The following is a 17,946-nucleotide window of genomic DNA, read 5'->3' on the forward strand; positions in this document are numbered from 1 at the left end:
CTGAGTGATATGACACATCCCACAAGACTCTACTATAAACGGTTCATGAGATATGAAAGGGGGCGGGGCTAACGTCTTAGGGCGGGGCTATGAGTATAATTTTTCATATACATGTCCTCAAGACTGTACCACCATCATACCTGAGAAATCTGGGGCAGATCGGACTATGTACAGTTGAGTTAGGGTTTACCCACTCTCTGCTGAGTGATATGACACATCCCACAAGACTCTACTATAAACGGTTCATTAGATATGAAAGGGGGCGGGGCTAACGTCTTGGGGCGGGGCTATGAGTATATTTTTTCATATACATGTCATCAGTACTGGAGCAACATCATACCTGAGAGATTTGGGGCAGATCGGACTATGTACAGTTGAGTTACAATAACTGGCGAATGGCTCAAAATGGCCGCCACGCCACGGTCCGCTCGTTAAGTGAACACTCACCATTTTAATAACTTTTCATCCTCGAGGTCTTGAGATGGTCCTGACCAAATTTCAAATCGATATGATCAAATCTGTAGGAGGAGTTCGTTAAAGTACGCGGCCAATAAAACGAAAAAATTGGGAAAATCGTACATAAAATCCAATATGGCCGACTTCTGGGTGGGCGGGGCTAATGAAACCCAATGAGGAATATGTTTCAAATGATGAGTGGGATATGCATACCAAATTTCATGAATATCGGATCAACTTTGACAAAGTTAAAATTTCAACGCGTTAGGGGGCGCTATAGAGCCGAATAAAAACACACCGAGCCTAATGGCTATGCAGTTACATAAAGTTCACAGGTGTCTATCATTTTGCCAAATTTTATGAGATTCCGAGCACCTAAAGGTATGTTCAAAATCTGAAAGACATAAGGGGGCGCTAGAGAGCCAACATGCCACGCCCAAGCAAAATTTCACCACTAAAATTAAGTAATTACTAGTTTGGATGTGTGTGTAAAGTTTCATAAATTTTTGTGCATCCTAAAGTCTTCAAATATGCGTTCGTAAATTCAAAAATCACGCAGGAAGTCCAACATGGCTGACTTCCTGTTTGCCGAAGAAATCTCAAAATCATTTAATCCAGGTATGAGGGCGTGAGCAACGACATACTTGAATTTCGTGAAGATCGAAGAAACTTTCTCGGAAAAACTGCGTACGTTAGGGGGCGCTATGGAGCCCCCTGGAGACACCCGAGCCCAGTCACTCCAGAACATTGAATTTCCCACCAGTTCTGACGCATACTCCACTTTTCGTGAGTTTTGGGGATGGCTAAGGTCGTCAAAAACGCGTTCTTGCAGCGGAAAAATAATAATAACGAGAGCTGCACGCAGCTATGAAAGGGCCCTCGCCCCTGCTCGCGGGTCGGGGTTGCTGGCGGGACGCCGACCGACGCGAAACCAAAACTCTGACGAGAGCCACGACGCCTGCCGCAAGGCTCTACGACAAGCGGTTCACGAGTTATGAAGGGGGGCGTGGCTAATGTGTAGGGGGCGGGCATAACATTCACCAATGAAACAGGAACTCTCTGCTGAGTTATATGACACTTCCCACAAGACTCTACGACAAACGGATCATGAGTGATGAAAGGGGGCGGGGCTAATGTGTAGGGGGCGGGCATAACCTTCACCAATGAAACATGAACTCTCTGCTGAGTGATATGACACCTCCCGCAAGACTCTACTACAAACGGTTCATGAGTTATGAAAGGGGGCGGGGCTAATGTGTAGGGGGCGGGCATAACATTCACCAATGAAACAGGCACTCTCTGCTGAGTGATATGACACTTCCCGCAAGACTCTACGACAAACGGTTCATGAGTTATGAAAGGGGGCGGGGCTAATGTGTAGGGGGCGGGCATAACATTTACCAATGAAACAGGAACTCTCTGCTGAGTGATATGACACTTCCCACAAGACTCTACTACAAACGGATCATGAGTTATGAAAGGGGGCGGGGCTAATGTGTAGGGGGCGGGCATAACATTTACCAATGAAACAGGCACTCTCTGCTGAGTGATATGACACTTCCCACAAGACTCTACGACAAACGGATCATGAGATATGAAAGGGGGCGGGGCTAATGTGTAGGGGGCGGGCATAACATTTACCAATGAAACATGAACTCTCTGCTGAGTGATATGACACTTCCCACAAGACTCTACTATAAACGGTTCATGAGATATAAAAGGGGGCGGGGCTAACGTCTTAGGGTGGGGCTATGAGTATAATTTTTCATATACATGCCATCAGTACTGGAGCACCATCATACCTGAGAAATCTGGGGCAGATCGAACTATGTACAGTTGAGTTAGGGTTAACCCACTCTCTGCTGAGTGATATGACACATCCCACAAGACTCTACTATAAACGGTTCATGAGATATGAAAGGGGGCGGGGCTAACGTCTTAGGGCGGGGCTATGAGTATAATTTTTCATATACATGTCCTCAAGACTGTACCACCATCATACCTGAGAAATCTGGGGCAGATCGGACTATGTACAGTTGAGTTACAATAACTGGCGAATGGCTCAAAATGGCCGCCACGCCACGGTCCGCTCGTTAAGTGAACGCTCACCATTTTAATAACTTTTCATCCTCAAGGTCTTGAGATGGTCCTGACCAAATATCAACTCGATCTGATCAAATCTGTAGGAGGAGTTCGTTAAAGTACGCGGCCAATAAAACGCAAAAATGACATCAAAATCCAATATGGCCGACTTCTGGGTGGGCGGGGCTAATGAAACCCAATGAGGAATATGTTTCAAATGATGAGTGGGATATGCATACCAAATTTCGTGAATATCGGATCAACTTTGACAAAGTTAAAATTTCAACGCGTTAGGGGGCGCTATAGAGCCGTATAAAAACAAACTGAGCCTAATGGCTATGCAGTTACATAAAGTTCACAGGTGTCTATCATGTTGCCAAATTTCATGCGTCTACGAGTATGCCAAGGTATACGAATGGATGTTCAAAGGCAAAAAGGACATAAGAGGGCGCTAGAGAGCCAACATGCCACGCCCAAAAAAAATTTCACCACTGAATCAAAGGGATTACCTGTTTGGATGTGCGTGTAAAGTTTCATGAGATTTGGTGCATCCTAAAGTCCTCAAAAATGTGTTCGTAAATTTTAAAATCACGCAGGAAGTCCAACGTGGCTGACTTCCTGTTGGCCGAAAAAATCTCAAAAATATTTAATGTGCCATTGAAGATGTGAGCAATGACATACTTAAATTTCGTGAAGATCGAAGTAACTTTTTCTGGAAACCTGTTTTCTATAGGGGGCGCTATCGAGCCCGCTGGTGCACCCGAGCCCAATCACTACAGAATATTGCAATTTTCGCCACTTCTGACGCATATTCCAATTCTGGTGAGTTTTGGGGATGGCTAAGGTCGTCAAAAACGCGTTCTTGCAGCAGAAAAAGAATAATAACGAGAGCTGCACGCAGCTATGAAAGGGCCCTCGCCCCTGCTCGCGGGTCGGGGTTGCTGGCGGGACGCCGACCGACGCGAAACCGAAACTCTGACGAGCGCCACGACGCCTGCCGCAAGGCTCTACGACAAGCGGTTCGCGAGTTATGAAGGGGGGCGTGGCTAATGTGTAGGGGGCGGGCATAACATTCACCAATGAAACAGGCACTCTCTGCTGAGTGATATGACACATCCCGCAAGACTCTACGACAAACGGTTCATGAGATATGAAAGGGGGCGGGGCTAATGTGTAGGGGGCGGGCATAACATTTACCAATGAAACAGGCACTCTCTGCTGAGTGATATGACACTTCCCACAAGACTCTACGACAAACGGATCATGAGATATGAAAGGGGGCGGGGCTAATGTGTAGGGGGCGGGGCTACCCTTAACCAATGAAACAGGAACTCTCTGCTGAGTGATATGACACATCCCACAAGACTCTACTATAAACGGTTCATGAGATATGAAAGGGGGCGGGGCTAACGTCTTAGGGCGGGGCTATGAGTATAATTTTTCATCTACATGTCCTCAAGACTGTACCACCATCATACCTGAGAAATCTGGGTCAGATCGGACTATGTACAGTTGAGTTACAATAACTCCCTGTTTCATGGCGAATGGCTCAAAATGGCCGCCACGCCACGGTCCGCTCGTTAACTGAACGCTCACCATTTTAATAACTTTTCATCCTCAAGGTATTAAGATGGTCCTGACCAAATTTCAAATCGTTATGATCAAATCTGTAGGAGGAGTTCGTTAAAGTACGCGGCCAATAAAACGCAAAAATGACATAAAAATCCAATATGGCCGACTTCTGGGTGGGCGGAGCTAATGAAACCCTATTTGGAATATGTTTCAAATGATGAGTGGGATATGCATACCAAATTTCATGAGTATCGGATGAACTTTGACAAAGTTACGATTTCAACGCGCTAGGGGGCGCTATGGAGCCAGCTGGCGACGCCCATTCCGAAACACTACAGAACATTGCAATTTTCGCCACTCCCGACGCATGTTCCAATTTTCGTGAGTTTTTGGGGATGGGAAAGGCCTCAAAAACGCGATCTCGCAGCAGAAAAATAATAATAACGAGAGCTGCACGCAGCTATGAAAGGGCCCTCGCCCCTGCTCGCGGGTCGGGGTTGCTGGCGGGACGCCGACCGACGCGAAACCGAAACTCTGACGAGCGCCACGACGCCTGCCGCAAGGCTCTACGACAAGCGGTTCGCGAGTTATGAAGGGGGGCGTGGCTAATGTGTAGGGGGCGGGCATAACATTCACCAATGAAACAGGAACTCTCTGCTGAGTTATATGACACTTCCCGCAAGACTCTACGACAAACGGATCATGAGTTATGAAAGGGGGCGGGGCTAATGTGTAGGGGGCGGGCATAACATTTACCAATGAAACATGAACTCTCTGCTGAGTGATATGACACTTCCCACAAGACTCTACTACAAACGGTTCATGAGATATGAAAGGGGGCGGGGCTAATGTGTAGGGGGCGGGCATAACATTTACCAATGAAACATGAACTCTCTGCTGAGTGATATGACACTTCCCACAAGACTCTACGACAAACGGATCATGAGTTATGAAAGGGGGCGGGGCGAATGTGTAGGGGGCGGGGCTACCCTTAACCAATAAAACAGGAACTCTCTGCTGAGTGATATGACACCTCCCATAAGCCTGTACGACAAACGGTTCATGAGATATGAAAGGGGGCGGGGCTAACGTCTTAGGGCGGGGCTATGAGTATAATTTTTCATATACATGTCCTCAAGACTGTACCACCATCATACCTGAGAAATCTGGGGCAGATCGGACTATGTACAGTTGAGTTACAATAACTCCCTGTTTCATGGCGAATGGCTCAAAATGGCCGCCACACCACGGTCCGCTCGTTAAGTGAACACTCACCATTTTAATAACTTTTCATCCTCAAGGACTTGAGATGGTCCTGACCAAATTTCAAATCGATATGATCAAATCTGTAGGAGGAGTTCGTTAGAGTACGCGGCCAATAAAACGCAAAAATTGGGAAAATCGTACATAAAATCCAATATGGCCGACTTCTGGGTGGGCGGAGCTCATTGAGTATGAGTATATTTTTTCATATACATGTCATCAGTACTGGAGCAACATCATACCTGAGAGATTTGGGGCAGATCGGACTATGTACAGTTGAGTTACAATAACTGGCGAATGGCTCAAAATGGCCGCCACGCCACGGTCCGCTCGTTAAGTGAACACTCACCATTTTAATAACTTTTCATCTTCAAGGTCTTGAGATGGTCCTGACCAAATTTCAAATCGATATGATCAAATCTGTAGGAGGAGTTCGTTAAAGTACGCGGCCAATAAAACGCAAAAATGACATCAAAATCCAATATGGCCGACTTCTGGGTGGGCGGGGCTAATGAAACCCAATGAGGAATATGTTTCAAATGATGAGTGGGATATGCATACCAAATTTCATGAATATCGGATCAACTTTGACAAAGTTAAAATTTCAATGCGTTAGGGGGCGCTATAGAGCCGTATAAAAACAAACTGAGCCTAATGGCTATGCAGTTACATAAAGTTCACAGGTGTCTATCATTTTGCCAAATTTTATGAGATTCCGAGCACCTAAAGGTATGTTCAAAATCTGAAAGACATAAGGGGGCGCTAGAGAGCCAACATGCCACGCCCGAGCAAAATTTCACCACTAAAATTAAGTAATTACTAGTTTGGATGTGTGTGCAAAGTTTCATAAATTTTTGTGCATCCTAAAGTCTTCAAATATGCGTTCGTAAATTCTAAAATCACGCAGGAAGTCCAACATGGCTGACTTCCTGTCTGCCGGAGAAATCTCAAAATCATTTAATCCAGGTATGAGGGCGCGAGCAACGACATACTTGAATTTCGTGAAGATCGAAGAAACTTTCTCGGAAAAACTGCGTACGTTAGGGGGCGCTATGGAGCCCCCTGGAGACACCCGAGCCCAGTCACTCCAGAACATTGAATTTCCCACCAGTTCTGACGCATACTCCACTTTTCGTGAGTTTTGGGGATGGCTAAGGTCGTCAAAAACGCGTTCTTGCAGCGGAAAAATAATAATAATAATAACGAGAGCTGCACGCAGCTATGAAAGGGCCCTCGCCCCTGCTCGCGGGTCGGGGTTGCTGGCGGGACGCCGACCGACGCGAAACCGAAACTCTGACGAGCGCCACGACGCCTGCCGCAAGGCTCTACGACAAGCGGTTCGCGAGTTATGAAGGGGGGCGTGGCTAATGTGTAGGGGGCGGGCATAACATTCACCAATGAAACAGGAACTCTCTGCTGAGTTATATGACACTTCCCACAAGACTCTACGACAAACGGATCATGAGTTATGAAAGGGGGCGGGGCTAATGTGTAGGGGGCGGGCATAACATTCACCAATGAAACAGGCACTCTCTGCTGAGTGATATGACACTTCCCACAAGACTCTACGACAAACGGATCATGAGTTATGAAAGGGGGCGGGGCTAATGTGTAGGGGGTGGGCATAACCTTCACCAATGAAACAGGCACTCTCTGCTGAGTGATATGACACCTCCCGCAAGACTCTACGACAAACGGTTCATGAGTTATGAAAGGGGGCGGGGCTAATGTGTAGGGGGCGGGGCTACCCTTAACCAATAAAACAGGAACTCTCTGCTGAGTGATATGACACTTCCCACAAGACTCTACGACAAACGGTTCATGAGTTATGAAAGGGGGCGGGGCTAACGTCTTAGGGCGGGGCTATGAGTATAATTTTTCATATACATGTCCTCAAGACTGTACCACCATCATACCTGAGAAATCTGGGGCAGATCGGACTATGTAAAGTTGAGTTACAATAACTCCCTGTTTCGTGGCGAATGGCTCAAAATGGCCGCCACGCCACGGTCCGCTCGTTAAGTGAACACTCACCATTTTAATAACTTTTCATCCTCGAGGTCTTGAGATGGTCCTGACCAAATTTCAAATCGATATGATCAAATCTGTAGGAGCAGTTGGTTAAAGTACGCGGCCAATAAAACGCAAAAATGACATAAAAATCCAATATGGCCGACTTCTGGGTGGGCGGAGCTCATTGAGTATGAGTATATTTTTTCATATACATGTCATCAGTACTGGAGCAACATCATACCTGAGAGATTTGGGGCAGATCGGACTATGTACAGTTGAGTTACAATAACTGGCGAATGGCTCAAAATGGCCGCCACGCCACGGTCCGCTCGTTAAGTGAACGCTCACCATTTTAATAACTTTTCATCCTCGAGGTCTTGAGATGGTCCTGACCAAATATCAACTCGATATGATCAAATCTGTAGGAGGAGTTCTTTAAAGTACGCGGCCAATAAAACGCAAAAATGACATAAAAATCCAATATGGCCGACTTCTGGGTGGGCGGAGCTAATGAAACCCAATGAGGAATATGTTTCAAATGATGAGTGGGATATGCATACCAAATTTCATGAATATCGGATCAACTTTGACAAAGTTAAAATTTCAACGCGTTAGGGGGCGCTATAGAGCCGAATAAAAACACACTGAGCCTAATGGCTATGCAGTTACATAAAGTTCACAGGTGTCTATCATTTTGCCAAATTTTATGAGATTCCGAGTACCTAAAGGTATGTTCAAAATCTGAAAGACATAAGGGGGCGCTAGAGAGCCAACATGCCACGCCCAAGCAAAATTTCACCACTAAAATTAAGTAATTACTAGTTTGGATGTGTGTGTAAAGTTTCATAAATTTTTGTGCATCCTAAAGTCTTCAAATATGCGTTCGTAAATTCTAAAATCACGCAGGAAGTCCAACATGGCTGACTTCCTGTTTGCCGAAGAAATCTCAAAATCATTTAATCCAGGTATGAGGGCGTGAGCAACGACATACTTGAATTTCGTGAAGATCGAAGAAACTTTCTCGGAAAAACTGCGTACGTTAGGGGGCGCTATGGAGCCCCCTGGAGACACCCGAGCCCAGTCACTCCAGAACATTGAATTTCCCACCAGTTCTGACGCATACTCCACTTTTCGTGAGTTTTGGGGATGGCTAAGGTCGTCAAAAACGCGATCTTGCAGCGGAAAAATAATAATAATAATACTGACAAAAACAATAGGTTCCTTGCACTTCGTGCCAGGACACCGTTGGGTCCTGGCACTTTCGTGCTCGGGCCCTAATAATAATCTGCAGAAAAACAATAGGTTCCTTGCACTTCGTGCCAGGACACCGTTGGGTCCTGGCACTTTCGTGCTCGGGCCCTAATAATCTGCAGAAAAACAATAGGTTCCTTGCACTTCGTGCCAGGACACCGTTGGGTCCTGGCACTTTCGTGCTCGGGCCCTAATAATAATAATCTGCAGAAAAACAATAGGTTCCTTGCACTTCGTGCCAGGACACCGTTGGGTCCTGGCACTTTCGTGCTCGGGCCCTAATAATAATAATAATAATAATCTGCAGAAAAACAATAGGTTCCTTGCACTTCGTGCCAGGACACCGTTGGGTCCTGGCACTTTCGTGCTCGGGCCCTAATAATAATCTGCAGAAAAACAATAGGTTCCTTGCACTTCGTGCCAGGACACCGTTGGGTCCTGGCACTTTCGTGCTCGGGCCCTAATAATAATCTGCAGAAAAACAATAGGTTCCTTGCACTTCGTGCCAGGACACCGTTGGGTCCTGGCACTTTCGTGCTCGGGCCCTAATAATAATAATCTGCAGAAAAACAATAGGTTCCTTGCACTTCGTGCCAGGACACCGTTGGGTCCTGGCACTTTCGTGCTCGGGCCCTAATAATCTGCAGAAAAACAATAGGTTCCTTGCACTTCGTGCCAGGACACCGTTGGGTCCTGGCACTTTCGTGCTCGGGCCCTAATTAAAGCTGCAAGCAGCGATGAACGGGCCCTCGCCCCTACTTGCGCGTCGGGGATGCTGGCGGGACGCCGACCGACGCAGCCGGGCACAGTGAAGCCGAAAATCTGACGAGCGCCACGACGCCTGCCGCAAGGCTCTACGACAAACGGTTCACGAGTTATGAAGGGGGGCGTGGCTAATGTGTAGGGGGCGGGGATAACAACACCAACTTAACAGGCACTCTCTGCTGAGTGATATAACACCTCCCACAAGACTCTACGACAAACGGATCATGAGTTATGAAGGGGGGCGTGGCTAATGTGTAGGGGGCGAGCATAACTTTCACCAATGAAACAGGCACTCTCTGCTGAGTGATATGACACCTCCCACAAGACTCTACGACAAACGGATCATGAGTTATGAAAGGGGGCGGGGCTAATGTGTAGGGGGCGGGCATAACCTTCACCAATGAAACAGGCACTCTCTGCTGAGTGATATGACACCTCCCACAAGACTCTACGACAAACGGTTCATGAGTTATGGAAGGGGGTGGGGCTAATGTGTAGGGGGCGTGGCTATGAGTATATTTTTGCATTTACATATAATCAGGACTGGACCCTTATCATACCTGAGAAATTTGGGGCAGATCGAACTATGTACAGTTGAGTTAGGGTTAACCCACTCTCTGCTGAGTGATATGACACATCCCACAAGACTCTACTATAAACGGTTCATGAGATATGAAAGGGGGCGGGGCTAACGTCTTAGGGCGGGGCTATGAGTATAATTTTTCATATACATGTCATCAGTACTGGAGCACCATCATACCTGAGAGATTTGGGGCAGATCGGACTATGTACAGTTGAGTTACAATAACTGGCGAATGGCTCAAAATGGCCGCCACGCCACGGTCCGCTCGTTAAGTGAAAACTCACGATTTTAATAACTTTTCATCCTCAAGGTCTTAAGATGGTCCTGACCAAATTTCAAATCGATCTGATCAAATCTGTAGGAGGAGTTCGTTAAAGTGCGCAGCCAATAAAACGCAAAAATTGGGAAAATCGTACATAAAATCCAATATGGCCGACTTCTGGGTGGGCGGGGCTAATGAAACCCAATGAGGAATATGTTTCAAATGATGAGTGGGATATGCATACCAAATTTCATGAATATCGGATCAACTTTGACAAAGTTAAAATTTCAACGCGTTAGGGGGCGCTATAGAGCCGGCTAAACACACTGAGCCTAATGGCTATACAGTTACATAAAGTTCACAGGTGTCCATCATTTTGCTAAATTTCATGAGTTTTCGAGTATGCCAAGGTATACAAATGGATGTTCAAAGGCAAAAAGACATAAGGGGGCGCTAGAGAGCCAACATGCCACGCCCAAGAAAAATTTCACCACTAAATCAAAGGAATTACGAGTTTGGATGTGCGTGTAAAGTTTCATGAGATTTGGTGCATCCTAAAGTCCTCAAAAATGTGTTCGTAAATTTTAAAATCACGCAGGAAATCCAACATGGCTGACTTCCTGTTGGCCGAAAAAATCTCAAAAATATTTAATGTGCCATTGAAGATGTGAGCAATGACATACTTAAATTTCGTGAAGATCGAAGTAACTTTTTCTGGAAACCTGCTTTCTATAGGGGGCGCTATCGAGCCCGCTGGTGCACCCGAGCCCAATCACTACAGAATATTGCAATTTTCGCCACTTCTGACGCATATTCCAATTCTGGTGAGTTTTGGGGATGGCTAAGGTCGTCAAAAACGCGTTCTTGCAGCAGAAAAAGAATAATACTGACAAAAACAATAGGTTCCTTGCACTTCGTGCCAGGACACCGTTGGGGTCCTGGCACTTTCGTGCTCGGGCCCTAATAATACTGACAAAAACAATAGGTTCCTTGCACTTCGTGCCAGGACACCGTTGGGGTCCTGGCACTTTCGTGCTCGGGCCCTAATAATCATTTGAAGAACAATAAGTCCTCGGACCCGACGTTGTCGGTGCTCGGGCCCTAATAATAATCTCAGGACATTGAGACCGTTGATGTTCAGAGCTGCTCCACCACGAGGACGTTTATTAAGAAGTTTATTGCTTTTCATTAAACTTCTTTATGTTCTTTACTTCACTCCTTTTTCTGCTTCTTTTGTCTCTTTTCGATGCTTCTTCAGATGAAATGTGCCGAGCAGTTTGAGTTGCATCACCGTATGAAATGTGACCTATTAGATTTAGATTTGATTTGATTAGTTGAAGCGTTAGAGAGAGAGAGGGAGACGGAAATAGAAAGATAGTAAAAGCAGTCGAGGCGGGAAGAGGTGGAAGTTGATTAGAAGCGGCTGATATTAGACAGAGTGTGTCTTATTTACCCGCTTTATTACGCCGTCTGACCTTTAAGGTAATATGAGAGAATTACAGCAGTCAGGGCTTATTAAAGCAACACCTCCATCTCTGATAATGTTCGGTTAAAACACCTGACCTGACTACACACAGGTGCACCTCTAATGAAACACTCACTGAGATGATGTCACAGGATGTCACCTGACCAATCACAGCCTCCCTGACCGCCAGATGACCTGCTGCAGAGAACACATTCACATCACGTCTTCATGCACAATCTGATTTATCTAGTACTAATGTACTCTATCTAGTACTAATGTACTATATCTAGTGTTAATGTACTCTATCTAGTACTAATGTACTCTATCTAGTGTTAATGTACTCTATCTAGTGTTAATGTACTCTATCTAGTGTTAATGTACTCTATCTAGTACTAATGTACTCTATCTAGTGTTAATGTACTCTATCTAGTACTAATGTACTCTATCTAGTGTTAATGTACTCTATCTAGTGTTAATGTACTCTGTCTAGTGTTAATGTACTCTATCTAGTACTAATGTACTCTATCTAGTGTTAATGTACTCTAGCTAGTGTTAATGTACTCTAGCTAGTGTTAATGTACTCTATCTAGTACTAATGTACTCTATCTAGTGTTAATGTACTCTATCTAGTGTTAATGTACTCTATCTAGTGTTAATGTACTCTATCTAGTACTAATGTACTCTATCTAGTGTTAATGTACTCTAGCTAGTGTTAATGTACTCTATCTAGTACTAATGTACTATATCTAGTACTAATGTACTCTATCTAGTGTTAATGTACTCTATCTAGTGTTAATGTACTCTATCTAGTACTAATGTACCCTATCTAGTACTAATGTACTCTATCTAGTGTTAATGTACTCTAGCTAGTGTTAATGTACCCTATCTCGTACTAATGTACTCTATCTAGTACTAATGTACTCTATCTAGTGTTAATGTACTCTAGCTAGTGTTAATGTACCCTATCTAGTGTTAATGTACTCTATCTAGTACTAATGTACTCTATCTAGTGTTAATGTACCCTATCTAGTACTAATGTACTCTATCTAGTGTTAATGTACTCTATCTAGTGTTAATGTACTCTAGCTAGTGTTAATGTACTCTATCTAGTACTAATGTACTCTATCTAGTGTTAATGTACTCTATCTAGTACTAAAGTACTCTGTATTTTTCATGTAGTATTAAAGTACTCTGTATTTTTCATGTAGTATTAATGTAAACAAAGTGTTCACCCTTCCTTTAGTTTTGAGCTTCTATTAGATCCACACAATGACAGGTAGTACATCAGCGGTTAGAGTTAGGGTTAATCAATAACCCTAACTCTAACACTTTGTGTACTTTGTGTACTTAATGTACTTTGTTACTGTCGTTGTCTCCTCCAGCTCTCATCAGGCGTCCGGACGGTGGCTCACGTTGGACCGAGACAAGAACATTTCCTTTCTACTGATGGAGCTCGAAACTCTGAGAGAGATCAACAAGAAGGTACTTATACACACAAATACTACTATACATGTATACATGTAGATACTGTATGAGTACATGAGGGAGGTCCTCACAGGAATACTAACAGGAATACTACTATACATATATACTATACATGTATACTATACATATATACTATACATGTGTACTGTACATATATACTATACCTATATACTATACATATATACTATACCTGTGTACTATACATGTGTACTATACATATATACTATACATGTGTACTATACATGTGTACTATACATATATACTATACATGTGTACTGTACATATATACTATACATATATACTATACCTATATACTATACATGTGTACTATACATGTGTACTATACATATATACTATACATGTGTGCTGTACATATATACTATACATATATACTATACCTATATACTATACATATATACTATACCTATATACTATACATGTGTACTATACATGTGTACTATACATATATACTATACATGTGTACTGTACATATATACTATACCTATATACTATACATATATACTATACCTATATACTATACATATATACTATACATGTGTACTATACATATATACTATACATGTGTACTGTACATATATACTATACCTATATACTATACCTATATACTATACATATATACTATACCTATATACTATACATGTGTACTATACATGTGTACTGTACATATATACTATACATATATACTATACCTATATACTATACATGTGTACTATACATGTGTACTATACATATATACTATACATGTGTACTGTACATATATACTATACTTATATACTATACATATATACTATACCTATATACTATACATGTGTACTATACATGTGTACTATACATATATACTATACATATATACTATACATGTATACTATACATATATACTATACCTGTGTACTATACATGTGTACTATACATATATACCATACCTATATACTATACATGTGTACTATACATATATACTATACATATATACTATACATGTGTACTATACATGTGTACTGTACATATATACTATACCTATATACTATACATGTGTACTATACATATATACTATACATGTGTACTATACATATATAATGTACATATATACTATACCTATATACTATACATGTGTACTATACATATATACTATACATATATACTATACATATATACTATGCATATATACTATACCTATATACTATACATGTGTACTATACATATATACTGTACATATATACTATACCTATATACTATACATATATACACTATACATATATACTATACCTATATACTATACATGTGTACTATACATGTGTACTGTACATATATACTATACCTATATACTATACATGTGTACTATACATATATACTATACATGTGTACTATACATATATACTGTACATATATACTATACCTATATACTATACATATATACTATGCATATATACTATACCTATATACTATACATATATACTATGCATATATACTATACCTATATACTATACATGTGTACTATACATATATACTGTACATATATACTATACCTATATACTATACATATATACACTATACATATATACTATACCTATATACTATACATGTGTACTATACATGTGTACTGTACATATATACTGTACATATATACTATACATATATACTATACCTATATACTGTACATATATACTATACATGTGTACTATACATGTGTACTGTACCTATATACTATACATATATACTATGCATATATACTATACCTATATACTATACATGTGTACTATACATATATACTGTACATATATACTATACCTATATACTATACATATATACACTATACATATATACTATACCTATATACTATACATGTGTACTATACATGTGTACTGTACATATATACTGTACATATATACTATACATATATACTATACCTATATACTGTACATATATACTATACATGTGTACTATACATGTGTACTGTACCTATATACTATACATATATACTATACCTATATACTATACATGTGTACTATACATGTGTACTATACATATATACTATACCTATATACTGTACATATATACTATACATGTGTACTATACATGTGTACTATACATATATACTATACATGTGTACTATACATGTGTACTATACCTATATACTATACATATATACTATACATGTGTACTATACCTATATACTATACATGTGTACTATACATATATACTATACATATATACTATACCTATATACTGTACATATATACTATACATGTGTGCTATACATGTGTACTATACCTATATACTATACATATATACTATACATGTGTACTATACATATATACTATACCTATATACTATACATGTGTACATATATACTATACATGTGTGTACTATACATGTGTACTATACCTATATACTATACATATATACTATACATGTGTACTATACATATATACTATACCTATATACTATACATGTGTACTATACATGTGTACTATACATATATACTATACCTATATACTATACATGTGTACTATACATGTGTACTATACATATATACTATACCTATATACTATACATGTGTACTATACATGTGTACTATACATATATACTATACCTATATACTATACATATATACTATACATGTGTACTATACATATATACTATACCTATATACTATACATGTGTACTATACATGTGTACTATACATGTGTACTATACATATATACTATACATGTGTACTATACCTATATACTATACATATATACTATACATGTGTACTATACATATATACTATACCTATATACTATACATGTGTACATATATACTATACATGTGTACTATACATGTGTACTATACATGTGTACATATATACTATACATGTGTACTATACATGTGTACTATACATATATACTATACATATATACTATACATGTGTACTATACCTATATACTATACATGTGTACATATATACTATACATATATACTATTCATGTGTACACGAGGCAGGTCCTCACAGGAATACTAACATCTGACTGTATTGTAGCTGCAGGAGGAGCTGCTCCACAAGGAGGAGGAGCTGCAGAGGAGGGAGGTGGAGGAGGAGCTGAAGGAGGAGCTGAGGGAGGCCCAGGGCTGGGAGAGACCTGCAGGTAAGGAGGAGGAGGAGAGGAGGAGAGAGAGGAGGAGGAGAGGAGGAGGAGGAAGAGAGAGAGGAGGAGAGAGAGGAGGAGGAGAGAGAGAGGAGGAGGAGAGAGAGGAGGAGGAGAGGAGGAGGAGGAAGAGAGAGAGGAGGAGAGGAGAGAGAGGAGGAGGAGAGGAGGAGGAGGAAGAGAGAGAGGAGGAGAGAGTGGAGGAGAGAGAGGAGGAGGAGGAAGAGAGAGAGGAGGAGAGAGAGGAAGAGAGAGAGGAGGAGTTGAGGAGGAGGAAGAGAGAGAGGAGGAGAGAGAGGAGGAGGAGAGGAGGAGGAAGAAGAGAGAGAGGAAGAGAGAGGAGCAGAAGGAGGAGGAGAAGAGAGAGAGAGGAGGAGAGAGGAGGAGGAGAGAGAGGAGGAGGAGAGAGACGAGGAGGAGAGAGAGAGGAGGAGGAGAGAGAGAGAGGAGGAGAGAGGAGGAAGAGAGGAGAGAGAGAGGAGGACAGAGACGAGGAGGAGAGAGAGAGGAGGAGAGAGGAGGAAGAGAGGAGAGAGAGAGGAGGACAGAGACGAGGAGGAGAGAGAGACGAGGAGGTGTATGTTACAGTTTACTCTGATCCTCGACTTCTTAAATATTTGAATATTTTCATGCACACTGTGTCACATACACACACACACACACACACACACACACACACACACACACACACACACACACCCACACACACACACACACACACACACACACACACACACACCCACACACACACACACACACACACACACACACACACACACACTCACAGTGTAATTAAACAGCAGTAACGAGGCAGCTGTTGGTTTAACAGAACACACACACACACACACACACACACACACACACACACACACACATATACATGTAATATTGATTTAACTGAGCTGTATGTGTGTGTGTGTGTGTGTGTGTGTGTGTGTGTGTGATCCAGCGGGGTTACCATAGAAACAGAAACAGGAAGTCTTTGTCCACATTTTAGTGTTTATATGAAAATAAAAGAACCCATAAAGCTGGGGGGGGGGGGGGGGGGGGGTTGGTTTGATCTGGACCAGAGTGGTGTTCTGTTGTTGGACTTCTGCGTTATTCCTGGATTAACCATAACAAACACCATGTTAGAGCATAGGACGGTCCATCAGTGGACTTGGTACCTGGAAACTCTAGGCGGTGTACTTGGTACCTGGGCACTCTAGGCGGGGTAGTTGGTACCTGGACACTCTAGGTGGGGTACTTGGTACCTGGACACTCTAGGCGGTGTACTTGGTACCTGGACACTCTAGGCGGGGTACTTGGTACCTGGACACTCTAGGTGGGGTACTTGGTTCCTGGACACTCTAGGCAGTGTACTTGGTACCTGGACACTCTAGGCGGGGTACTTGGTACCTGGACACCCTAGGCGGTGTACTTGGTACCTGGACACTCTAGGCAGTGTACTTGGTACCTGGGCACTCTAGGCGGGGTAGTTGGTACCTGGACACTCTAGGTGGGGTACTTGGTTCCTGGACACTCTAGGCAGTGTACTTGGTACCTGGACACTCTAGGCGGGGTACTTGGTACCTGGACACCCTAGGCGGTGTACTTGGTTCCT

The 17,946-nt window shown here is 42.3% G+C and overlaps 1 protein-coding gene across 3 annotated transcripts in view; it reads left to right on the forward strand.

The window, feature by feature from the left end:
- Positions 1-17,946, forward strand: part of LOC141776159 (uncharacterized) — a 77,761-nt gene that overhangs the window by 47,360 nt on the left and 12,455 nt on the right. For all 3 annotated transcript variants that reach the window (XM_074649711.1, XM_074649715.1, XM_074649712.1), the window contains 2 exons: positions 13,095-13,194; positions 16,238-16,343. In XM_074649711.1, the coding sequence (XP_074505812.1) occupies positions 13,095-13,194; positions 16,238-16,343 (206 nt within the window). The remainder of the gene's footprint in view (positions 1-13,094; positions 13,195-16,237; positions 16,344-17,946) is intronic.

Source organism: Sebastes fasciatus, chromosome 1, assembly GCF_043250625.1.
Source record: "Sebastes fasciatus isolate fSebFas1 chromosome 1, fSebFas1.pri, whole genome shotgun sequence".
Classification (NCBI taxonomy): domain Eukaryota; kingdom Metazoa; phylum Chordata; class Actinopteri; order Perciformes; family Sebastidae; genus Sebastes; species Sebastes fasciatus.